The sequence below is a fragment of the Argopecten irradians genome, chromosome 2 (assembly GCF_041381155.1).
Source record: "Argopecten irradians isolate NY chromosome 2, Ai_NY, whole genome shotgun sequence".
Classification (NCBI taxonomy): domain Eukaryota; kingdom Metazoa; phylum Mollusca; class Bivalvia; order Pectinida; family Pectinidae; genus Argopecten; species Argopecten irradians.
In genome coordinates, this window is record NC_091135.1 from 55,545,035 (window position 1) to 55,571,571 (window position 26,537).

Below are 26,537 nucleotides of genomic sequence, written 5' to 3' on the forward strand. Positions count from 1 at the left end.
ATAGTCACTCACTGTGGGAGGGTAAAGGTGATGGTTGGGTGAGTAGGATAGTCACTCACTGTGGGAGGGTAAAGGTGATGGTTGAGTAAGTTGGATAGAAACTGTGGGAGGGTAACAGTGATGGTTGGGTGAGTAGGATAGTCACTGTGGGAGGGTAACAGTGATGGTTGGGTGAGTAGGATAGTCACTGTGGGAGGGTAAAGGTGATGGTTGGGTGAGTAGGATAGTCACTGTGGGAGGGTAAAGGTGATGGTTCGGTGAGTAGGATAGTCACTCACTGTGGGATGGTAAAGGTGATGGTTGGGTGAGTAGGATAGTCACTCACTGTGGGATGGTAAAGGTGATGGTTGGGTGAGTAGGATAGTCACTATGGGAGAGTAACGGTGATGGTTGAGTGAGTAGGATAGTCACTCACTGTGGGAGGGTAATGGTGATGGTTGGGTGAATAGGATAGTCACTCTGGGATTGTAACGATGATGGTTTGGTGAGTTGGATAGTCACTGTGGGAGGGTAAAGGTGATGGTTGGGTGAATAGGATAGTCACTGTGGGAGGGTAACGATGATGGTTGAGTGAGTAGGATAGTCACTGTGGGAGGGTAACAGTGATGGTTGGGTGAATAGGATAGTCACTGTGGGAGGGTAATGGTGATGGTTTGTTGAGTTGGATAGTCACTGTGGGAGAGTAACGGTGATGGTTGGGTGAGTAGGATAGTCACTGTGGGAGGGTAACGGTGATGGTTGGGTGAGATGGATAGTCACTGTGGGAGGGTAACGGTGATGGTTGGGTGAGTAGGATAGTCACTCACTGTGGGATGGTAAAGATGATGGTTTGGTGAGTAGGATAGTCACTCACTGTGGGAGGGTAACGGGTGATGGTTAGGTGAGTAGGAGGATAGTCACTCACTGTGGGAGAGTAAAGGTGATGGTTAAGTGAGTAGGATAGTTACTTTGGGAGGGTAACGGTGATGGTTGGGTGAGTAGGATAGTCACTGTGGGAGGGTAACTGTGATGGTTGGGTGAGTAGGATAATCACTGTGGGATGGTAATGGTGATGGTTGGGTGAGTATGATAGTCACTCACTGTGGGAGAGTAAAGGTGATGGTTAAGTGAGTAGGATAGTTACTTTGGGAGGGTAACGGTGATGGTTGGGTGAGTAGGATAGTCACTGTGGGAGGGTAACTGTGATGGTTGGGTGAGTAGGATAATCACTGTGGGATGGTAATGGTGATGGTTGGGTGAGTATGATAGTCACTCACTGTGGGAGGGTAAAGGTGATGGTTGGGTGAGTAGGATAGTCACTCACTGTGGGAGGGTAAAGGTGATGGTTGGGTGAGTAGGATAGTCACTCACTGTGGGAGGGTAACGATGATGGTTGAATGAGTAGGATAGTCACTGTGGGAGGGTAATGGTGATGATTGGGTGAGTAGGATAGTCACTGTGGGAGGGTAACGGTGATGTTTTGTTGAGTAGGATAGTCACTCACTGTGGGAGGGTAAAGGTGATGGTTGGGTGAGTAGGATAGTCACTCACTGTGGGAGGGTAAAGGTGATGGTTGAGTGAGTAGGATAGTCACTGTGGGAGGGTTATGGTGATGGTTGGGTGAGTAGGATAGTCACTCACTGTGGGAGGGTAACTGTGATGGTTGAGTGAGTTGGATAGTCACTGTGGGAGGGTAAAGGTAGTGGTTGGGTGAGTAGGATAGTCACTCACTGTGGGAGGGTAAAGGTGATGGTTGAGTGAGTAGGATAGTCACTCACTGTGGGAGGTTATCGGTGATGGTTGAGTGAGTAGGATAGTCACTCACTGTGGGAGGGTAACGGTGATGGTTGAGTGAGTAGGATAACGGTGATGTTGTGAGTATAGTCACTCATGGTGGAGGGTAACAGTGATGGTTAGTGAGTAGGATAGTCACTCACTGTGGGAGGGTAATAGTGATGGTTGGGTGAGTAGAAAAGTCACTCACGGTGGGAGGGTAACGGTGATGGTTGGGTGAGTAGGATAGTCACTCAATGTGGGAGGGTAAAGGTGATGGTTTGGTGAGTAGGATAGTCACTAATTGTGGGAGGGTAAAGGTGATGGTTGAGTGAGTAGGATAGTCACTCAATGTGGGAGGGTAAAGGTGATGGTTGAGTGAGTAGGATAGTCACTCACTGTGGGAGGGTAATAGTGATGGTTGAGTGAGTAGAAGAGTCACTCACTGTGGGAGGGTAATAGTGATGGTTGAGTGAGTAGGATAGTCACTCACTGTGGGAGGGTAACGGTGATGGTTCAGTGAGTAGGATAGTCACTGTAGGAGGGTAATGGTGATGGTTGAGTGAGTAGGATAGTCATACACTGTTGGAGGGTAATGGTGATGGTTGAGTGAGTAGGATAGTCACTGTGGGAGGGTAACAGTGATGGTTTTAATGAATAGGATAGTCACTCACTGTGGGAGGGTAACAGTGATGGTTTGGTGAGTAGGATAGTCACTAACTGTTTGAGGGTAACAGTGATGGTTTGGTGAGTTGGATAGTCACTGTTGGAGGGTAACAGTGATGGTTGAGTGAGTAGGATAGTCAGAGTGGGAGGGTAACTGTGATGGTTGAGTGAGTAGGATAGTCACTCACTGTGGGAGGGTAATAGTGATGGTTGGGTGAGTAGAAAAGTCACTCACTGTGGGAGGGTAACGGTGATGGTTGGGTGAGTAGGATAGTCACTCAATGTGGGAGGGTAAAGGTGATGGTTTGGTGAGTAGGATAGTCACTAATTGTGGGAGGGTAAAGGTGATGGTTGAGTGAGTAGGATAGTCACTCAATGTGGGAGGGTAAAGGTGATGGTTGAGTGAGTAGGATAGTCACTCACTGTGGGAGGGTAATAGTGATGGTTGAGTGAGTAGGATAGTCACTCACTGTGGGAGGGTAATAGTGATGGTTGAGTGAGTAGGATAGTCACTCAATGTGGGAGGGTAAAGGTGATGGTTTGGTGAGTAGGATAGTCACTCAATGCGGGAGGGTAAAGGTGATGGTTGAGTGAGTAGGATAGTCACTCACTGTTGGAGGGTAATAGTGATGGTTGGGTGAGTAGGAAAGTCACTCACTGTGGGAGGGTAATAGTGATGGTTGAGTGAGTAGGATAGTCACTCAATGTGGGAGGGTAACAGTGATGGTTTGGTGAGTAGGATAGTCAGTCACTGTGGGAGGGTAACGGTGATGGTTTAGTGAGTAGGATAGTCACTGTAGGAGGGTAATGGTGATGGTGGAGTGAGTAGGATAGTCATACACTGTTGGAGGGTAACGGTGATGGTTGAGTGAGTAGGATAGTCACTGTGGGAGGGTAACAGTGATGGTTTTAATGAATAGGATAGTCACTCACTGTGGGAGGGTAACAGTTATGGTTTGGTGAGTAGGATAGTCACTCACTGTTTGAGGGTAACAGTGATAGTTTGGTGAGTTGGATAGTCACTGTTGGAGGGTAACAGTGATGGTTGAGTGAGTAGGATAGTCACTGTGGGAGGGTAACTGTGATGGTTGAGTGAGTAGGATAGTCACTCACTGTGGGAGGGTAACTGTGATGGTTGAGTGAGTTGGATAGTCACTGTGGGAGGGTAAAGGTGGTGGTTGGGTGAGTAGGATAGTCACTCACTGTGGGAGGGTAAAGGTGATGGTTGAGTGAATATGTTAGTCACTCACTGTGGGAGGTTATCGGTGATGGCTGAGTAAGTAGGATAGGCACTCACTGTGGGAGGGTAACGGTGATTGTTGAGTGAGTAGGATAGTCACTCACTGTTGGAGGGTAACAGTGATGGTTGAGTGAGTAGGATATTTACTCACTGTGGGAGGGTAATAGTGATGGTTGGGAGAGTAGAAAAGTCACTCACTGTGGGAGGGTAATAGTGATGGTTGGGTGAGTAGGAAAGTCACTCACTGTGGGAGGGTAATAGTGATGGTTTGGTGAGTAGGATAGTCACTCAATGTGGGAGGGTAAAGGTGATGGTTTGGTGAGTAGGATAGTCACTCAATGTGGGAGGGTAAAGGTGATGGTTTGGTGAGTAGGATAGTCACTCACTGTGGGAGGGTAAAGGTGATGGTTTGGTGAGTAGGATAGTCACTCACTGTGGGAGGGTAACGGTGATGGTTGAGTGAGTAGGATAGTCACTCACTGTGGGAGGGTAATGGTGATGGTTGAGTGAGTAGGATAGTCACTACACTGTTGGAGGGTAATGGTGATGGTTGAGTGAGTAGGATAGTCACTGTGGGAGGGTAACAGTGATGGTTTTAATGAATAGGATAGTCACTCACTGTGGGAGGGTAACAGTGATGGTTTGGTGAGTAGGATAGTCACTCACTGTTTGAGGGTAACAGTGATGGTTTGGTGAGTTGGATAGTCACTGTTTGAGGGTAACAGTGATGGTTTGGTGAGTTGGATAGTCACTGTTGGAGGGTAACAGTGATGGTTGAGTGAGTAGGATAGTCAGAGTGGGAGGGTAACTGTGATGGTTGAGTGAGTAGGATAGTCACTCACTGTGGGAGGGTAATGGTGATGGTTGGCTGAATAGGATAGTCACTGTGGGAGGGTAACGATGATGGTTTGGTGAGTTGGATAGTCACTGTGAGAGGGTAAAGGTGATGGTTGAGTGAGGTGGATAGTCACTGTGGGAGGGTAACTGTGATGGTTGAGTGAGTAGGATAGTCACTCACTGTGGGAGGGTAACAGTGATGGTTGGGTGAATAGGATAGTCACTGTGGGAGGGTAACGATGATGGTTGGGTGAGTAGGATAGTCACTCACTGTGGGAGGGTAATGGTGATGATTGTGTGAGTAGGATAGTCACTCAATTTGGGAGGGTAATGGTGATGGTTGAGTGAGTAGGATAGTCACTCACTGTGGGAGGGTAACAGTGATGGTTTAGTGAGTAGGATAGTCACCGTGGGAGGGTAACAGTGATGGATGGGTGAGTAGGATAGTCACTCACTGTGGGAGAGTAACAGTGATGGTTGAGGGAGTAGGATAGTCACTCACTGTTGGAGGGTAACGGTGATGGTTGTGTGAGTAGGATAGTCACTCACTGTGGGAGGGTATCAGTGATGGTTTGGTGAATAGGATAGTCACTCACTGTGGGAGGGTATTGGTGATGGTTGGGTGAGTAGGATAGTCACTCACTGTGGGAGGGTAACGATGATGGTTGGATGAGTAGGATAGTCACTCACTGTGGGAGGGTATCAGTGATGGTTGGGTGAGTAGGATAGTCAGTCACTGTGGGAGGGTAACGGTGATGGTTGTGTGAGTAGGATAGTCACTCACTGTGGGAGGGTATCAGTGATGGTTTGGTGAATAGGATAGTCACTCACTGTGGGAGGGTATTGGTGATGGTTGGGTGAGTAGGATAGTCACTCACTGTGGGAGGGTAACGATGATGGTTGGATGAGTAGGATAGTCACTCACTGTGGGAGGGTAACTGTGATGGTTAAGTGAGTAGGATAGTCACTCACTGTGGGAGGGTAATGGTGATGGTTGGGTGAATAGGATAGTCACTCCCTGTTGGAGGATAACAATGATTTGTAAGTAATGATGTGGAAAAACAAACGTATATACATAAATAATCATGGCATTGTTTATGGTTATAACACAGTGGTCGTAAACGAATAGACAACATTGTTTTAAATCAAACTTCTTCATTATCAATTTTTCAAACATTTGCATTTACTGGAGTTACACTTGACTACATCAGCTTTTCCAACTCCCCTCTCATGAATGTTTATTCTGAAGCTAAATTATCCATGCATTATTTCAGCTTCTGAAGTAGACAAAGCAGAGCTGATTCTTGAGTCGACTAAACAGGTTTTGGAGTCCACACAGTCACAACTCCGTGGACGAGAACATGAGATTCGGACTTTGACCTCGGAACAAGAAGACACAGAGAAAAAGTTACAGGTACTGTACAATGCATTCTTTACATCAGTTTCTGGTAATGTCATTATGATAAAATACAATGAAAATAATTGTAAAACCTTACTATTCTGGCTAGAGAGTTAGGCTTCATTTCAGTTATATTAAATGTAAATTCTGGATGGCATTTATGGCCCATTAGGCCCGTATTGACCCAAAGCAGATGGAATAATGAATGGTTGTTGCTGAGGACAAAGTTGATGAGTTGGTTTTCTGATGTTTAATTGGTTGGTTAAAATAAAAATACTAATTGGTTATTTATTTTGTCAGATTTAATTGGTTGTTACTAATGAAAGAATTGCAGATTGGTTTTACTGAACCATAGCATTTATTTCTCACAATTTTATCCATTGGTGTACATTGTAGCAAACCAACAGAGAAGTGAGGGAGCTTGAGAGTAAAATACAGGACCTGAAATACCAAGTACGACAGGAACTGGTCAAAAATGAAAATATTGAAAAGGTAAGCACTAGAGCAACTTAAGCTATTATCGACCCCTATCAATTATCGACCCCCTACAGTTAATATCATAAATATCTCATCTTATGCTGATATATTTGCCAATCAATTCAATCTCCAAATTAACAAAGATTAAGGCATGCGGATCATCTTTTGACTATTCCATAGACACAAGTTACTTTTACGGTATAGTTCAGAATCGATGTTGTTACGCAACGAGTTAGTAGAATGCACGAAGTCCATACGCTCAGTATTGACTCTGTCTTGTCTTTTTTCCTCGTTTTAGGACATAAACAAAGAGATGTGAATATCATTAACCAGGTTAAAGAAAGATAGATATGCAAATATCTTAATTTTATTTTGTGGGTAGGGGGTCAATAATAGATTGATAAATCTGAAAACTTAATGTATTATCGACCCCCCCCTACATCCCGGAAGCAAGGATGTCTTTATAATCTTGAAAACGGATTCGGAATACCTATTATAAGAGTTATCTTTCTTAGACCATGAAGCAAGTCACTGTCAACGAAAGTATGTAGTATGATAAACAATTTTCTCGATTATTTTAACGATATTTTGTCTAATCGCACTGTACAGATATTGATGCAACAGTGCAGTTATTTTTGCTCTTAGTAAAAAGAAAATAAATAATTTGCGATGGCTTTCCTGTGAATATTATTCTAACCATTACATTGCAATTACACCTGTATTATGATTGCTAATGATTTTGAGAAAATGAGGCACTGCAGACTTATTCTAGATGTTAACGACTTGATCAAATAATTTGATAAAAAAGAAGTTGAAGAGAGCAGAGTTAAGATAGAAAACAAACAAATGGATGGGGGAGATCTGAGCCATTTCTATAAAATTAGGAATTGGCAGAAAGAAAAAAAGAAAGAACTAGAAAAAAACCGAGATTGAGAGAAAGAGAAAAAATTTAAGCAAAGTATAAAAGAGAATTAAGCAGTGACACCAAAATGTCTGAAACAAAATGACAGGATATCAAATTTGATATAAAGGATGCATTGTTTTGTCAGGGATGTCAGTTGAGCGATAGATCGTTTCCATAATATATGATATGCATGCAGTATTAGGTAGTATATCGTATGCAGACAAGAAAATATCATAAGTGACCTGAATCTTATGCCAGACAATAAGTTTAATTGTGTATTTTACACGTAAATATTTGCTAGTAATAGCAATTTCTAAAAAAAAAAAAAACGGTATTAATATGCATATTGTATACGTCTAATCATATACATATTTTAGGTAATTATGTCCCCCAAACGAAGTGGGGGGACATATTGTTTTTGCTCCGTTTCTTATTATTATTATTATTATTATTTTTATTCTTATTTCTTCTGGTTTCTTCCGCCGCGCGGGTTTCCGCAGCTTTTCTCAGTAACTACTGGGCCGATTATCACGAAACTTCACATACAAATTCATTAGGGTGTGGGATTGTGCATAAAGGTTTTTTTTCCCCAACCGGAAGTCCAAGATGGCCGCCAGGGCCCATTTCCTGTTTTCAGGTTTCGGTCTCCGATCTCGATGAAAATTGGTCTATGGGGGTTTTAAGGGATGGCGAACATCATGAAAACATTTTCGTGAAGATTTTTGGTATTTCAAGATGGCTGCTGGCCCACTTCCTGTTTTCAGGTTTCGGTCTCCGATCTCAAAGAAAATTGGTATATAGGGGTTTTAAGGGATGGCGAACAACATGCAAAGGTTTTCGTAAAGATTTTAGTATTCCAAGATGGCCGCTGGCCCACTTCCTGTTTTCAGGTTTCGGTCTTCTATCTCAATGAAAATTGGTGTATAGGGGTTTTAAGGGATGGCGAACAACATGCAAAGGTTTTCGTAAAGATTTTGGTATTCCAAGATGGCTGCTGGCCCACTTCCTGTTTTCAGGTTTCGATCTCCGATCTCAATGAAAATTGGTATATAGGGGTTTTAAGGGATGGCGAACAACATGCAAAGGTTTTCGTAAAGATTTTTGATATTCCAAGATGGCCGCTGGGCTCACTTCCTGTTTTTATATTTTGGTCTCTGATTTCAATAAAAATTAGTATATAGGGGTATTAAGGGATGCTGATCAATATGATAAAAATTTTAAAAGATTGTCGCTGGGCAAACTTCCTGTTTTCAAATTTTCTTCAGCAATTCATTGAAAATTGGTAAATGGGGATTTTAACTTAAAATTTTAATGGATGCCATACAGTCATGATTACTGCCAAATCAATTTCTCTGAAAATAGCCTTGTATTACCATATTTCTGCGCGTATAGTGCACACTTTTTTCAGATTTGTTGCAATTGGGGGTGCGTTTGGGGGACTATGTAATGGTGTCCATTACAATGAGTACTTGTTACATATATATTTTCTTTAATATAAATCAAGTCTCAGTAAGTGTTTGGTTGGTTGATGTGTTCAGTTCAAAGTCATCTTTTTATCGAGGTTTGTATTCCATGTGTCTCCCAAAAACAATCGTACATATATATAGTCCTGGATGCCAAGTTTCATAATTGTAGATCTAGACTGGAACATATTACATACATGTATAATTATGTTTTTGATTTGGATTATACAGGATTCAGTTATTGCAATATTCTGTGCAAAATACAATTATAAAGCGGGTGTATCATTTTCAAATGGGATTTGCTTGACAATGTTCTCTTTACATTTGATAAAACATGTTTCTTTTGAATATTTATTTTGGGGGTCGATAATAGATCAAAGGGGTCGATAATACAGTGTGATAGAAGGTCTATATAAGAACCTGTTTCTCCAAAATAAGACCTTATTGTATAGCTAAACAACACTTAAACACTAGTAAAAATTCCAATTAAAAGCTTTTATATGACACTCCAGAAATTTCCGATTGCACTCTTCACCTATGAATTAAACATTGTTAAGGGGTCGATAATACCTCAATATGCTCTATGTCACATATTGATACTGATCCTTGCATTCAACTGTTATATAACCTTGCATTGTCTTAGTACCATGTGACACCTTTGCTGGTGTTTTATATTTCCATTTTTGTGTCATCAGACATCTCTTGTGATATCAAGCTTTCATATCCTGAGAAAAAAAAAGGTCAAACTGTAGTTATTTGTATTTTTAGAAAATATTTTGAATGGTACATGTCATGTGTTTAAATATTAACAATAAATATGACTTTTTGTTACCAATAATATAAGACTCTATCATATGTGGATATGAAGGATAGGGATATTCTACCCGAGGGTCACAAAATGTAGTAAAACCCTAGGCTTGCCAAGGGTTTTACAACATTTTGTGATCCCGAGGGTAGAATATCCCTATCCTTCATATCCACTTATGAAAGAGTATTTTTCTTTCATACCTCGACGTTTTATTGCAATTTTTCAACTATAATATCCTGCCATTTTGAAATAAATTCAAAGAAATCTACGACTGGAAGTCAATTTTCCATACATGAAAAATTATGTAATACTTTCAACACAAATTCCATTGTTTGCATCTTTTATGGTAAAACCAGTCATATTTGTGAAAAAAATGTTAAAATTTTACCGAGGAAACAGAGATTTTGTTGACGCCGTGACGTCACGAGGCTTTATTGCATACAGCCTCAGGCGACATGAGTGTATTGCCCTGGACCAGCCAGTATTACACGTGTAAAAAAAAAAAAAAAAAATGAAAGAAATATGCCTACATGATTACAAGATATATATCCTATTGCTATACATGAATGAGAATTTTCATGTAAAAATGGTCCCGTTTTGTTTAATCATTTTATTATATTTGACAAAATAATCAGCTATGTTAAACTTGCTAACATAGTATCCTGCATTTTTATTTTTATTAATATTAGAACTTAGAAACAATTCCAAAAATAAAAGAAGAAATTAAGGAAAAGGAAGAGAAACTTCAGAGACTACAGAAAGATTTGGATGAGAAGACGATATTACTGGCGACATCACGAAAGGCTGTTCGGGAATACAAAGAACAACTGAGAGTATGTATCCATCAATGTATCTATCATGTGATACTCATAGCTAATAATTCAATTTTAAATTTTCTTAATTGATCATAAATCTATGGAGTGTGCTTATACAATGTTATTTAATTTAAAAAAGTTCTTTCTTTTTAATTTTTGTTCTGATGAAAATAATTTGTATTTCATAATACAGTGTGTAGTTGCTAATAATATTTGAGACCAAGCTTGTACAGCTGGTTCACAATGACAGAGCAATGAAATACAGAGGGGAGATAACTCCTCTTCAACTCCTCCTCTCATTACTATCTGTATTACAGGAGTATGAGCGGACAGCCACCCGGACAGAAAACATGAAAGAAGAGATGGACATCGCACAATGTGAGGTGTCAACACTTAAAAAACTCTTACAGGGGAAAGATTTTCTCATTGTACAGAAATCTAAGGCATTAGACCTTTCCAAGGTAAAGACTATACAAATTTATATCCAGTATATATGGTGGTGCATCCCCAGTAACTCATTGTCAAATTATATCATTTAGTATATAACCATAGACAATTATAAATATTGTATGGGTTACAGAGGGTGATGATAGTGTTTCAGATAAAACAGACTAGTATGTTGTTTCTGGGGATTTAATATTATCAGGGTGTGCCTAATCAACTTTGTCTATTAGAAGTATTAACGAATAGTAAGTTTATGTTTTTGTTTTTCTGTCTTTCTAAAGGATGTAATCATGAGTCTAAAGCAGTCAACCAATAAGGAACAAATAGACAAAATTGTACGTCTTCTTGACAAGATTGGCAACCAACCACAACATTGTACCTCCAATGGGAACCTCAGGTAAAATATCACAATATGGTGACACAACACATATAATCTGATTACATAAAACACATAAAATGGTGACCCAGTACACATAAAATGGTGACCAATCACATAAAATAGTGACCTAGCTGTCACACGTAAAATGCTAACCTACTATAAGTTATTATATATTAAAAGATGCCCTTGTCCCTAAGTTGACCTCTCAGGCGATATAAAATGGCTGGAAATTATTTCATGTGATCAAACTAGATTTAATTGTGTACATGTATACATATATATTGTAAAATTAGTTGTTTTATTTCAGTTCTAGTGACCATACCTTTAACGAGTATGATACACACAGCAGTGTGACAGACAGACCCCAGTATAGTCGTAATAGAGGAAAACATCCAGTAAGTAGCCACTATTGTAAAATTATAAAAATATGACCAGTAAAGCCTCGGCTCGGAATACTAACTGTTGTATAAGTAAGACCAGCAAAGCCTCGGCTCGGAATACTAACTGTTGTAAAAGTAAGACCAGTAAAGCCTCGGCTCAGAATACTAACTGTTGTATGAGTAAGACCAGCAAAGCCTCGGCTCGGAATACTAACTGTTGTAAAAGTAAGACCAGTAAAGCCTCGGCTCAGAATACTAACTGTTGTATGAGTAAGACCAGCAAAGCCTCGGCTCGGAATACTAACTGTTGTAAAAGTAAGACCAGCAAAGCCTCGGCTCAGAATACTAACTGTTGTATAAGTAAGATCAGCAAAGCGTCGGCTCGGAATACTAACTGTTGTATAAGTAAGACCAGCAAAGCCTCGGCTCGGAATACTAACTGTTGTAAAAGTAAGACCATTAAAGCCTTGGCTCGGAATACTAACTGTTGTATAAGTAAGACCAGCAAAGCCTCGGCTCGGAATACTAACTGTTGTAAAAGTAAGACCAGCAAAGCCTCTGCTCGGAATACTAAGCTGTTGTATAAGTAAGACCAGCAAAGCCTCTGCTCGGAATACTAACTGTTGTAAAAGTAAGACCAGTAAAGCCTCGGCTCAGAATACTAACTGTTGTATGAGTAAGACCAGCAAAGCCTCGGCTCGGAATACTAACTGTTGTAAAAGTAAGACCAGTAAAGCCTCGGCTCAGAATACTAACTGTTGTATGAGTAAGACCAGCAAAGCCTCGGCTCGGAATACTAACTGTTGTAAAAGTAAGACCAGCAAAGCCTCGGCTCAGAATACTAACTGTTGTATAAGTAAGACCAGCAAAGCCTCGGCTCGGAATACTAACTGTTGTAAAAGTAAGACCAGCAAAGCCTCGGCTCGGAATACTAACTGTTGTAAAAGTAAGACCAGCAAAGCCTCGGCTCGGAATACTAACTGTTGTATAAGTAAGACCAGCAAAGCCTCGGCTCGGAATACTAACTGTTGTATAAGTAAGACCAGCAAAGCCTCGGCTCGGAATACTAACTGTTGTAAAAGTAAGACCATTAAAGCCTCGGCTCGGAATACTAACTGTTGTAAAAGTAAGACCAGCAAAGCCTCGGCTCGGAATACTAACTGTTGTATAAGTAAGACCAGCAAAGCCTCTGCTCGGAATACTAACTGTTGTAAAAGTAAGACCAGTAAAGCCTTGGCTCGGAATACTAACTGTTGTATAAGTAAGACCAGCAAAGCCTTGGCTCGGAATACTAACTGTTGTAAAAGTAAGACCAGCAAAGCCTCTGCTCGGAATACTAACTGTTGTATAAGTAAAACCAGCAAAGCCTCTGCTCGGAATACTAACTGTTGTAAAAGTAAGACCAGTAAAGCCTCTGCTCGGAATACTAACTGTTGTAAAAGTAAGACCAGCAAAGCCTCGGCTCTGGAATACTAACTGTTGTATAAGTAAGACCAGCAAAGCCTCTGCTCGGAATACTAACTGTTGTAAAAGTAAGACCAGCAAAGCCTCGGCTCGGAATACTAACTGTTGTAAAAGTAAGACCAGCAAAGCCTTGGCTCGGAATACTAACTGTTGTAAAAGTAAGACCAGCAAAGCCTCGGCTCGGAATACTAACTGTTGTAAAAGTAAGACCAGCAAAGCCTCGGCTAACTTTTGGTCGGAATACTAACTGTTGTATAAGTAAGACCAGCAAAGCCTCGGCTCGGAATACTAACTGTTGTAAAAGTAAGACCAGCAAAGCCTCTGCTCGGAATACTAACTGTTGTAAAAGTAAGACCAGCAAAGCCTCGGCTCGGAATACTAACTGTTGTAAAAGTAAGACCAGCAAAGCCTCGGCTCGGAATACTAACTGTTGTAAAAGTAAGACCAGCAAAGCCTCGGCTCGGAATACTAACTGTTGTAAAAGTAAGACCAGCAAAGCCTCGGCTCGGAATACTAACTGTTGTAAAAGTAAGACCAGCAAAGCCTTGGCTCGGAATACTTGCTCGGAATACTAACTGTTGTAAAAGTAAGACCAGCAAAGCCTCGGCTCGGAATACTAACTGTTGTATAAGTAAGACCAGCAAAGCCTTGGCTCGGAATACTAACTGTTGTAAAAGTAAGACCAGCAAAGCCTTGGCTCGGAATACTAACTGTTGTAAAAGTAAGACCAGCAAAGCCTTGGCTCGGAATACTAACTGTTGTAAAAGTAAGACCAGCAAAGCCTCTGCTCGGAATACTAACTGTTGTATAAGTAAGACCACAAAGCCTCGGCTCGGAATACTAACTGTTGTAAAAGTAAACCATTAAAGCCTCGGCTCGGAATACTACAACTGTTGTAATGTATAGTAAGACCAGCAAAGCCTGGCTCGGAATACTAACTGTTGTATAAGTAAGACCAGCAAAGCCTCGGCTCGGAATACTAACTGTTGTAAAAGTAAGACCAGCAAAGCCTTGGCTCGGAATACTAATGTTGTAAAAGTAAGACCAGCAAAGCCTCGGCTCGGAATACTAACTGTTGTAAAAGTAAGACCAGCAAAGCCTTGGCTCGGAATACTAACTTAGTACCAGGAATACTTACTGTTGTAAAAGTAAGACCAGCAAAGCCTTGGCTCGGAATACTAACTTTTGGTCGGAATACTAACTGTTGTATAAGTAAGACCAGCAAAGCCTCGGCTCGGAATACTAACTGTTGTAAAAGTAAGACCAGTAAAGCCTCGGCTCGGAATACTAACTGTTGTAAAAGTAAGACCAGCAAAGCCTCGGCTCGGAATACTAACTGTTGTAAAAGTAAGACCAGCAAAGCCTCGGCTCGGTATAATAACTGTTGTAAAAGTAAGACCAGCAAAGCCTCGGCTCAGAATACTAACTGTTGTAAAAGTAAGACCAGCAAAGCCTTGAAGGGGAATATTAACTTCATGGCTACTAAATTTTGTGAATTTCATTTCAAAACAAGTTCGCGAAGATTATATAATATCCATGTATTTGAAAAAAATTTTGAATGTAAATTTCTCTCAATAAAACTCTCAAAATCAAATGCATGAATGTGATACATTTGTTATTACCTAGAGTGGACCTGGCATTGATGTAAACAAACATCCCTATACTACGGATATGGAAAAAGAGCCTTATTACAGAAAGCGCCCAGTGTCTGCAAGTACCTTCCAGGAACTTCTGTATGATAGTAATGAAGATCTACGTGCCAAAACTGCAATAGTGAGACCAGTGAAGCGTACATCCTCTTACAGGGAGACTAGCACTTCAAGGACTCATTCTTCTTTATCTAAACGCTCACAGCCACCAAGCGAATCTTCAGGACGTTTGTCTTCTATGGACCGTAAACAACTTAGTAAGAGTGTAGATGTTACAGACGGTGTTGTTCATAGTAGGAACTGTATAAATTATGATTCTGTAAGTCAAAGAACGCAATCTCCACGAGGAACATCAACATGGATACGGAGGTCAAGGTCAGAACTTTCGCTGAGTAGCGAGTTGTCATCGCTGTCATCTGATTTAGATGATGTGGCTAATACAGCTGTTATGTCTAAACTTACTAAACTTTCCTCGCGACAAAAGGAGGATATTCTGTGTAAATTTGTGTCGCCTGGTGACAGAATTTTATTTAGTGTGCCACAGAAACCGCCACGTTATGGCAAGAAAATTGGTAAGTATGGATGTGATAAGAAATATTTTGTATAAGATGAAACGTAGTATATTGTATGTACAAATTGTTACAATTATTGATCAGAGGCCTCAGAATGAACACAAAACATATGCCTGAAGAATCAAGGTCCTGATTTTGAGTGTACAGTTTGAAGGTCCTGATTTTGAGTGTACAGTTTGAAGGTCCAGATTTTGAGTGTACAGTTTGAAGGTCCAGATTTTGAGTGTACAGTTTGAAGGTCCAGATTTTCAGTGTACAAGTTTGAAGGTCCCAATTTTGAGTGTGTCCAGATTTTGAGCGTACAGTTTGGAGGTCCACATTTTTAGTGTACAGTTTGAAAGTCCTGATTTTGAGTGTACAGTTTGGAGGTCCACATTTTTAGTGTACAGTTTGAAGGTCCTGATTTTGAGTGTACAGTTTGGAGGTCCACATTTTTAGTGTACAGTTTGAAGGTCCAGATTTTGAGTGTACAGTTTGAAGGTCTTGATTTTCAGTGTACACAGTTTGAAGGTCCAGATTTTCAGTGTACAAGTTTGAAGGTCCCAATTTTGAGTGTACAGCTTGAAGGTCCAGATTTTGAGTGTACAGTTTAGAGGTCCACATTTTTAGTGTACAGTTTGAAAGTCCTGATTTTGAGACTGGAGTTAGAGTGACACAAAATTGACCCCAATGACTCATTTTGACCTATATAAACAAGATAACAAGAAAGTGTTTTTTTTCTTAGTTCCAAAGCCAAAGATATACACAGGCATCGTCAAGTATCGAGGGACTTTGGATAAGCCAGGCTATGATGCGAGGATGTTTGTAGGAGTGAGGCTTGATGATCCAGGTAAAGGGACAAAATACCGACAAATTTACAAACAATTCAAATTAAGTCAAAGTGAGACAGGACAATCCAGGTAAAGGGACAAAATACCGACAAATTTACAAACGATTCAAATTAAGTCAAAGTGAGACTGGACAATCCAAGTTAAGGGAAAGGGACAAAATGCCGACAAATTTACAAATAATTCAAACTAAGTCAAAGTGAGACTAGACAATCCAGGTGACAAAATACCGACAAATTTACAAACAATTCAAATTAAGTCAAAGTGAAACTGGTCAATCCAGAAAAAGCAAGAAATACTGACAAATTTACAAAGAATTCAAATTAAGTCAAAGTGAGACTGGACAATCCAGGTAAAGTGACAAAAAATTCTGACAAACTTACAAACAATTCAAATTATGTCAAAGTGAGACAGGACAATCCAGGTAAAGGGACAAAATACCAACAAATTAAAAAACAATTCAAATTAAGTCAAGGTGAGACACAACAATCCAGGTAAAGGGACAAAATACCGACAAATTTACAAATAATTCAAATTAAGGATGTATTCTTCTGTGGTTTCAGTCCCATTGAAGTCTCGTTTCAACATAGATCAAAAACGTTATGAGATTTTCAAACACGATTTATCAATATCTGTAGCATGTGGTCTGTAGCAAATTTTGTCAAAAAATTACATTTCTATTTTTAGTAGATTTTTTACACAGCGATTTTAAGAAATGGCCCATTTGGCGGCCATTTTGAAACTATGTCTTTTTTTGCTTTGAGTAGAGCCACCGTTTTACCATTTTTTACTTAAATTGTTTTTACTTAAATCATTACCGCGTCAGCATTTTCAGCTGTATCGAGTTAATTTTTGCTGCAAATCTTCACTGGGTTCGTGTTAATTAAAATATTGAACATTAATGTGTGAAATGATACACTTTTGTCACTTTATTTCTACATTTAATGGTAATTTGAGCACTTTTATTTTTTATTCAAAAATATTGATAAATAACAAATATTTAAATGGGACAAAAAAGTAAGCACACGGACCCCCCCTTGTTCTGCATGATTTAGAAATAACAACCCTTTCCCTATTGATATGCAAACTATTGACAAAAGTTTAATACCAGAACTTTTTCTATAAAGCTTTACATTTGACAAAAATGGCTGAAAATGGTGCATTTTGGAGCTCAAAATTAAGGGGTAGGCGTAGCATATGTTGTTATTTTGAGAAAAAATATGAGTGTTATTAATCATAACTGGTATATTTTTAATGAAGACTACTTGAAAATAAATTCTACAAACATCCATACATATCAAATACCTCATTAGGGAATTATGGCTTTAAATTCTAGTGTATGTGGTCAAAACGGCTAAATTCCAATAAAATCTACTATTTTGTCATTTTGGTATCTTTGAGTGACAATAGCTCAAAAACGAGCACACGAACATATGTTTTTTCTTCCATTTTCTTTCATGGTATGGACTCCTATTTCCAAAAATCTACACGAGAAAAAAAGTTTAATACAAGAAAATTTGACTTCTCAGAGGAGTACATCCTAAGTCAAAGTGAGACAGGACAATTCAGATAAAAGGACAAAATACCGACAAATTTACAAACAATTCAAATTAAGTCAATGTGAGACTGGACAATCCAGGTAAAATGGCAAAAAATTCCAACAAATTTACAAATAATTCAAAATAAGTCAAAGTGAGACAGGACAATCCAGGTAAAGGGACAAAATACCGACAAATTAAAAAAACAATTTAAATTAAGTCAAAGTGAGACTGGACAATCCAGGTAAAGGGACAAAATACCGACAAATTAAAAAAAACAATTTAAATTAAGTCAAAATGAGACAGGACAATCCAGGTAAAGATACAAAATACCGACAAATTTACAAACAATTTAAATTAAGTCAAAGTGAGACAGGACAATCCAGGTAAAGGGACAAAATACCGACAAATTAAAAAAACAATTCAAATTAAGTCAAAGTGAGACTGGACAATCCAGGTAAAGACAAAATACCGACAAATTTACAAACAATTCAAATTAAGTCAAAGTGAGACAGGACAATCCAGGTAAAGATACAAAATACCGACAAATTTACAAACAATTCAAATTAAGACAAAGTGAGATTGGACAGTCCAGGTAAAGTGACAAATTCTGACAAATTTCCTAACAATTCAAATTAAGTCAAAGTGAGACAGGACAATCCAGGTAAAGTGACAAAATATTGATAAATTAACTAAAAATGATCCAAACTCAGAGTAAGTCTGGATGATCTAATTTAATAAAGCAATAAAAAACTGACAAATTAACAAACAAAAAATAATAAAGATTGGTTCTGGTACATAGAGGGTATGAAGGCTACAGAACATGATATGACTGCAGCGTTGTTTTGGGGATATCTGTAATTACGATCAGTACTTGTTTTTCTTGTTTTAGTGGGATTTTTTCAAAAGATGTATATTTAAAAACCTTGTTTTGTAGCTGGTGAGACAGACGGTATGTACAAGGGCAAGCGATATATGTATACTCCATTTGATCAAGGGAAATTCTTCAAACTACTAGATGCTACCTCTGTGTTGGATGTTGAGGTAGGAAATATCACCAGGGAAGAATACTGTAAATAAATATGGCTGACTAAATCAGGATCCATCAATTCACTTGAAAGTCTGCCTTAAATTCTAATATGTTAAAAAATCATCTTTAATAACAAATTTTAAACTTAAATTTCAACAAATTTCATTGCAATAATAGTTTGAAATCCACGAGTAAAGGAAATTCAAGGAAGCTTATAAATAAGCTTTTTATTGATTTGATATTTATAATCTATTCAAGTTTAACATTTTCTTTTCAATTCAGGATGGAAAATACAAACTGTTGTCTTCGTTAATGTGTAAGTATGTAGCCAATGAGATGGAGAGTTCAAAATGATATAAACATAACAGTCAACTCCTACAGAGGTCAACACGTACAGAGGTCAACATCTACAGAGGTCAACACCTACAGAGGTCAGCATCTACAGAGGTCAACATCTACAGAGGTCAACACAGTCAACACCTACAGAGATCAACATCTGCAGAGGTCAACACCTACAGAGGTCAACATCTACAGAGGTCAACACAGTCAACACCTACAGAGGTCAACATCTAGAGGTCACCACCTACAGAGGTCAACAAAGTCAACACCTACATAGGTCAACATCTACAGAGGTCAACATCTACAGTGGTCAACATCTACAGAGGTCAACACCTACAGAGGTCAACAAAGTCAACACTTACAGAGGTCAACATCTAAAGAGTTCAACAAAGTCAACACCTACAGAGGTCAACACCTACAGAGGTCTACAAAGTCAACACCTACAGAGGTCAACAAAGTCAACACCTACAGAGGTCAACAAAGTCAACACCTACAGAGGTCAACAAAGTCAACACCTACAGAGGTCAACATCTACAGAGGTCAACATCTACAGTGGTCAACATCTACAGAGGTCAACACCTACAGAGGTCAACAAAGTCAACACTTACAGAGGTCAACATCTAAAGAGTTCAACAAAGTCAACACCTACAGAGGTCAACACCTACAGAGGTCTACAAAGTCAACACCTACAGAGGTCAACATCTACAGAGGTCAACAAAGTCAACGCCTTCTGAGGTTGTCAACACAGTCAACACCTACAAGAGCTGGAGAAGTCGACATTATGCTGACACCTTAGTTGTTGTTTTCTATGACAATAACAATGTCATGTTCAAAGTGGTAGGTTCCTTTAACAATAACAATGTCATGTTCATAGTTGTAGATTTCTATGACAATAACAATGTTATGTTCAAAGTGGTAGGTTCCTTTAACAATAACAATGTCATGTTCATAGTTGTAAGTTCCTATGCCAATTATAACGTCATGTTCATAGTTGTAGGTTCCTTTGACAATAACAATGTCATGTTCATAGTTGTAGGTTCCTATGCCAATTTTAACGTCATGTTCATAGTTGTAGGTTCCTATGACAATAACAATGTCATGTTCATAGTTGTAGATTTCTATGACAATAACAATGTCATGTTCATAGTTGTAGATTTCTATGACAATAACAATGTCATGTTCAAAGTGGTAGGTTCCTTTAACAATAACAATGTCATGTTCATAATTGTAGGTTCCTATGCCAATTATAACGTCATATTCATAGTTGTAGGTTCCTATGACAATAACAATGTCATGTTCATAATTGTAGGTTCCTATGCCAATTATAACGTCATGTTCATAGTTGTAGGTTCCTATGACAATAACAATGTCATGTTCATAGTTGTAGATTTCTATGACAATAACAATGTCATGTTCATAGTTGTAGATTTCTATGACAATTATAACGTCATGTTCAAAGTTGTAGATTTCTATGACAATAACAATGTCATGTTCAAAGTTGTAGATTTCTATGACAATAACAATGTCATGTTCATAGTTGTAGATTTCTATGACAATAACAATGTCATGTTCATAGTTGTAGGTTCCTTTGACAATAACAATGTCATGTTCATAGTTGTAGGTTCCTTTGACAATAGCAATGTCATGTTCATAGTTGTAGGTTCCTCTTTGACAATAGCAATGTCATGTTCATAGTTGTAGGTTCCTTTGACAATAGCAATGTCATGTTCATAGTTGTAGGTTCCTCTTTGACAATAGCAATGTCATGTTCATAAGTGTAGATTTCTATGACAATTATAACATCATGTTTTTATAGTTGTAGGTTCCTTTGACAATAGCAATGTCATGTTCATAGTTGTAGGTTCCTTTAACAATAGCAATGTCGTGTTCATAGTTGTAGGTTCCTTTAACAATAGCAATGTCGTGTTCATAAGTGTAGATTTCTATGACAATTATAACATCATGTTTTTATAGTTGTAGGTTCCTTTGACAATAGCAATGTCATGTTCATAGTTGTAGGTTCCTATGACAATAACAATGTCATGTTCATAGTTGTAGGTTCCTTTGACAATAGCAATGTCATGTTCATAGTTGTAGGTTCCTTTGACAATAGCAATGTCATGTTCATAAGTGTAGATTTCTATGACAATTATAACGTCATGTTCATAGTTGTAGGTTCCTTTGACAATAACAATGTCATGTTCATAGTTGTAGGTTCCTTTGACAATAGCAATGTCATGTTCATAAGTGTAGATTTCTATGACAATTATAACGTCATGTTCATAGTTGTAGATTTCTATGACAATAACAATGTCATGTTCATAGTTGTAGGTTCCTTTGACAATAACAATGTCATGTTCATAGTTGTAGGTTCCTTTGACAATAGCAATGTCATGTTCATAGTTGTAGGTTCCTATGACAATAGCAATGTCATGTTCATAGTTGTAGGTTCCTTTGACAATAGCAATGTCATGTTCATAAGTGTAGATTTCTATGACAATTATAACGTCATGTTCATAGTTATAGATTTCTATGACAATACAATGTCATGTTCATAGTTGTAAGTTCCTTTGACAATAGCAATGTCATGTTCATAAGTGTAGATTCCTATGACAATTATAACGTCATGTTCATAGTTGTAGGTTCCTTTGACAATAACAATGTCATGTTCATAAGTGTAGATTTCTATGACAATTATGACGTCATGTTCATAGTTGTAGATTTCTATGACAATAGCAATGTCATGTTCATAAGTGTAGATTCCTATGACAATTATAACGTCATGTTCATAGTTGTAGGTTCCTTTGACAATAACAATGTCATGTTCATAAGTGTAGATTTCTATGACAATTATGACGTCATGTTCATAGTTGTAGATTTCTATGACAATAACAATGTCATGTTCATAGTTGTAGGTTCCTTTGACAATAACAATGTCGTGTTCATAGTTGTAAGTTCCTATGACAATAACAATGTCATGTTCATAGTTGTAGATTTCTATGACAATAACAATGGCATGTTCATAGTTGTAGATTTCTATGACAATAACAATGGCATGTTCATAGTTGCATTTTCCTTTAATTAGTTTCAGTGTTCAATGTTTCAGTTTTATGTAAAATTTGCATAAACTATTGTGTCACATTAGGCTAATTACAAGTTGATGTATAGCAGATGTATAAATAGCAATGTCATGTATGAGGTTTAGAAAATGTATGTATAGTGACTTCGTCATCAACTTAGTTAATTAACATAATCATCATCATATCTAATTAATGTATAGATAGTGATGTCATATGAGTGTAAGGTCTTAATATAAAGATAGTGATGTCATATGAGTGCTAGATCTGTACTTAATGTAAAGATAGTGATGTCATATGAGTGCTAGATCTGTACTTAATGTAAAGATAGTGATGTCATATGAGTGCTAGATCTGTACTCAATGTGTAGATATTGATGTCATATGAGTGCTAGATCTGTACTCAATGTATAGATAGTGATGTCATATGAGTGTTTGATCTGTACTTATGTATAGATAGTGATGTCATATGAGTGTTAGATCTGTACTTATGTATAGATAGTGATGTCATATGAGTGTTAGATCTGTAATCAATGTATAGATTGTGATGTCATATGAGTGTTAGATCTGTACTTAATGTATAGATAGTGATGTCATGTGAGTGTTGGATCATTACTCAATGTATAGATAGTGATGTCATATGAATGTTAGATCAGTACTCAATGTAAAGATAGTGATGTCATATGAGTGCTAGATCTTCTTAATGTGTAGATAGTGATGTCATATGAGTGCTAGATCTTCTTAATGTGTAGATAGTGATGTCATATGAGTATTAGATCTGTACTCAATGTATAGATGGTGATGTCATATGAGTGTTAGGTCTGAACTTAATGTAAAGATAGCGATGTCATATGTGAGTGATAAATCTGTACTTAATGTATAGATAGCGATGTCATATGAATGTTGGATCAGTACTCAATGTATAGATAGCGATGTCATATGAGTGCTAGATCTTCTTAATGTGTAGATAGTGATGTCATATGAGTGCTAGATCTGTACTCAATGTATAGATAGTGATGTCATATGAGTGCTAGATCTGTACTTAATGTATAGATAGTGATGTCATATGAGTGCTAGATCTGTACTCAATGTATAGATAGTGATGTCATATGAGTGCTAGATCTGTACTTAATGTATAGATAGTGATGTCATATGAGTGCTAGATCTGTACTCAATGTATAGATAGTGATGCCATATGAGTGCTAGATCTGTACTCAATGTATTAATCTGTAAGCAATGTATAGTTAGCGATGTCATATAAGTGTTATATTTAAAGATACAAATACCATAATTATGAGTGTTGTGCCTATACTTATGATATGTTTATATAGATACAGATGACATAGAGTATTATATCTGTACCAATCTTTAGAATGCCATTTGTGTGCTATATAGGTATCTAGATAAAGTGTCAAACTGTTATGTCATGCTAGTATATTTATATGTAGTGTATACTACACGAGCTTCCTTTAAAATATATGATATAGTATTACTGTCACCGTTTCAATTCAATTGTTGTTTAATTTATATGGTTAAATAATCATATCTACATAATAGTGTAGTGTTAGGTATCTAGTTAGAAGATGATAACTATATCATACTGTGTTAACAGTGAGCCTCCGGTGATACATCACTGATTTAAGGAGATATATGTATATGAATTGTTATTTTTCTTGTAATATCTATACAACACCATTCACCTGTGATATCTACAATACAAATGAAAAACCTCCAAAGCTTGTGTTTTTTTGTTTTTTTAAATGCAAAGAAATTTTAGAGTATGCAAAATTAGATTTTCAAACAGTATCAAAGCATTTGTAAGTTTCCCAGGTGAGATTCCGGACATCTGATCACGTTTTCTTGCATTTCCCAGATTCGTACGTCATGGCCACCGATCTTGGTAATTTAAGAACAATATACAAAAACCTTTTGGTGTTAATTGTTAAAACCTTCTCCTTTTTTATTTGGATCATGATACAATCAAGAAATTACTTGACATTTTCAAAATTATAATCTACTTAGGTTTGTTGAAATGTTTGGAAACACGCTCGCCTCACAATGCTTTGCGAACAATGGTCAAAATAAAACCTATAGACATAGTCTATACTTATTACAAATTAATTATAACTGTTATGGGAATATACATTTGTATCTGTCCCGGGTACGATAAATGTAATTTAGATGACTATTGTATGGCCGAAGAACAAAATCCATGTTATGATATATTTTCCAAACATTAGTAATATGTTATAAATTATCTACTCCTTGTCATAAGTGTCCGACAAGGAGCCGCTTTCTGAACTATATTCTGCCGATTTCAATGACTTCTTGACGAACGGATCTCCTATAATTGTTAGGGAACACTTTACACCTATGTTCTACAATAATTTCTTAAATTCAAATATATACTTCCTGTAGAGAGAAGAGAATAAGTAGACAAACTAAATTCCCTAATCGTTTGCCCATGCAAAGAATATAAACACAACACAAACATATTCTGATGTATGCCAAACTTGGTCTTTAGTTTATAGGGTAAGAGAAAGAAAGATCGGTCTCGTAGGCCTATCAGGTGGAAGCGAGCCATTGAAACATAGATGAGTAAACAAGATATATCGAACAGCTCCAAACAAAGTCGATAACGCAAACGTCACGTCATATTTTACGTGGTCTGTGCAGTTTGACAGAGCTCTCGTGATTTTGTTTTAACCAGATTTTCATAAACTTGCAAAAGTTTGTAGAAAGCTTCTTGCTCTGTCTTCGGATATGTTTGAAATATGTTTCATTTAAATAATTTTGTGTGCAGTGTAACAAAACTTTTACATATTTTTTTTTTTCTTATTTCATAATTTCACTAGAGAAATACCGGTATATAAAATGTGTTAGATATCTCTTGAAATAAACAACGGTACGTTCTACAAATATTTTCTACGGGATTTACAAATATTTTTCATCATCACATGACGAACTTTAAGGAAGATTTGTTGTAAAACGAACCCATGAAAATATATTGAAAGGTTGTCAAAATGCTTGAATTAAAAATATGACGTTTTCCAATACTTATGTCCGGTCTCTGTGTATGCATATCAAGTGTAAAAACGGAAGTGTATAGTATTTTCTAAATTTCGTAGTTATGTGTCTGTATAGCGGTACTTGGTCACTTGCTAAAACAAATGATACAATGAATAGTGGATAGTTTTTGCCAATTTTATTTATTCTGTACGTTCATATAGTCATTTACAATTCAGAGGGAGTAAATGCAACAAAAATGCAATAGAATGCACCACGTTGTGATATTCAGGTATAGCTTGGATTGCCATAAACCAGTCATTACTTTTTAAAAAAATGTTAGAATTACGTAGAAAACAAATCCTTCTAGAATCACTAAATCTAAAATCTAAAATTACTTCCGTCATATCCATATTTCTTACGCTGGAAATGGCTGTTCACTTTCAAAATTATATTTTCGTGTCTAACGTTATTTCACGGGGATTCAATTTCGCGATTTAAACTTTTGTTTTTTACTGTTCATAATACCATTGTTGCGGCGTTTTACAATTTCTTATCACCAGCGAAATAAGTACATGTGTAATATGATCGCACGCGTTAATATAAGTTGGTTGCAAATATACCTTATGGGGAATTCCATTAGTATGGACAAAAATAATGTCAAATTTTCAAGGCGATCAAGGCGATCTGTCCCATTATCAATACACAAAAAGAACAAACAAAATTTCATCTTAATGACAGTCAAAATGTCCACATACGCACATTTTTTTTTAAATTATAACACATATAGGCTAATTAACATTAGTGATGATAGTGATGAACATCTAATCTACCTTTATGCATCTGTATCGATTGGTATGTACATATTTAATATCGTTATGGCCGGGAATCACGTGATCAAAAAAGTTAGCTTTCCATGAATCAAATCATAAAAAATAAGATTTAAGCAACTTTCTACTTTTTGTTTATATGTTTCTCAATGCTGAACACATCCTGTGGTCTAAAACGATATCATATGTAACTTCCTTTTGCTTGAAAATTGCTGAAAATTAGAAATATGAGCGATTTGTAATCATTCGTAAAAAGAAAGCGGCTAAAGCATATCTTAAATGTATTTCGTGCATATTTCAAGATATGTTTTAGCCGCTTTCTATTTACGAATGGTGTAGAATTAAGAAACTGTAAATATATGAATAATCAAATTATTCATATAAGTTGAAATTATGAGATATATAATGTTTAACCTATTTTAGATAAGAATAATGCCAATATCTTGTGTTTTACCGACCTGTATACCATGCCTGTTTTCATTCATCCCGCTTCGATACTCACAAGTGACGATACTATACTATACACTTCCATTCATACACTGTGCATATTGCTGATTGGATATCTCCATCGAGAGCATTGCAATGGGGGCAAGAATGTCATTTTCTATTAGTTACTTGTGTCGATGATTATGCGGCACTCCC

The 26,537-nt window shown here is 37.4% G+C and overlaps 1 protein-coding gene across 5 annotated transcripts in view; it reads left to right on the forward strand.

Annotated features, from left to right (window-relative positions):
• LOC138316002 (putative leucine-rich repeat-containing protein DDB_G0290503) overlaps window positions 1-23,795 on the forward strand; it is a 77,701-nt gene extending 53,906 nt beyond the window's left edge. For all 5 annotated transcript variants that reach the window (XM_069257470.1, XM_069257473.1, XM_069257469.1 and 2 more), the window contains exons 4-13: window positions 5,770-5,909; window positions 6,291-6,386; window positions 10,236-10,379; window positions 10,679-10,822; window positions 11,087-11,202; window positions 11,492-11,579; window positions 14,655-15,249; window positions 15,974-16,078; window positions 18,552-18,658; window positions 18,927-23,795. In XM_069257470.1, the coding sequence (XP_069113571.1) occupies window positions 5,770-5,909; window positions 6,291-6,386; window positions 10,236-10,379; window positions 10,679-10,822; window positions 11,087-11,202; window positions 11,492-11,579; window positions 14,655-15,249; window positions 15,974-16,078; window positions 18,552-18,658; window positions 18,927-18,998 (1,607 nt within the window). In that variant the 3' untranslated portion in view covers window positions 18,999-23,795. The remainder of the gene's footprint in view (window positions 1-5,769; window positions 5,910-6,290; window positions 6,387-10,235; window positions 10,380-10,678; window positions 10,823-11,086; window positions 11,203-11,491; window positions 11,580-14,654; window positions 15,250-15,973; window positions 16,079-18,551; window positions 18,659-18,926) is intronic.
• Window positions 23,796-26,537: the final 2,742 nt, after the last annotated feature.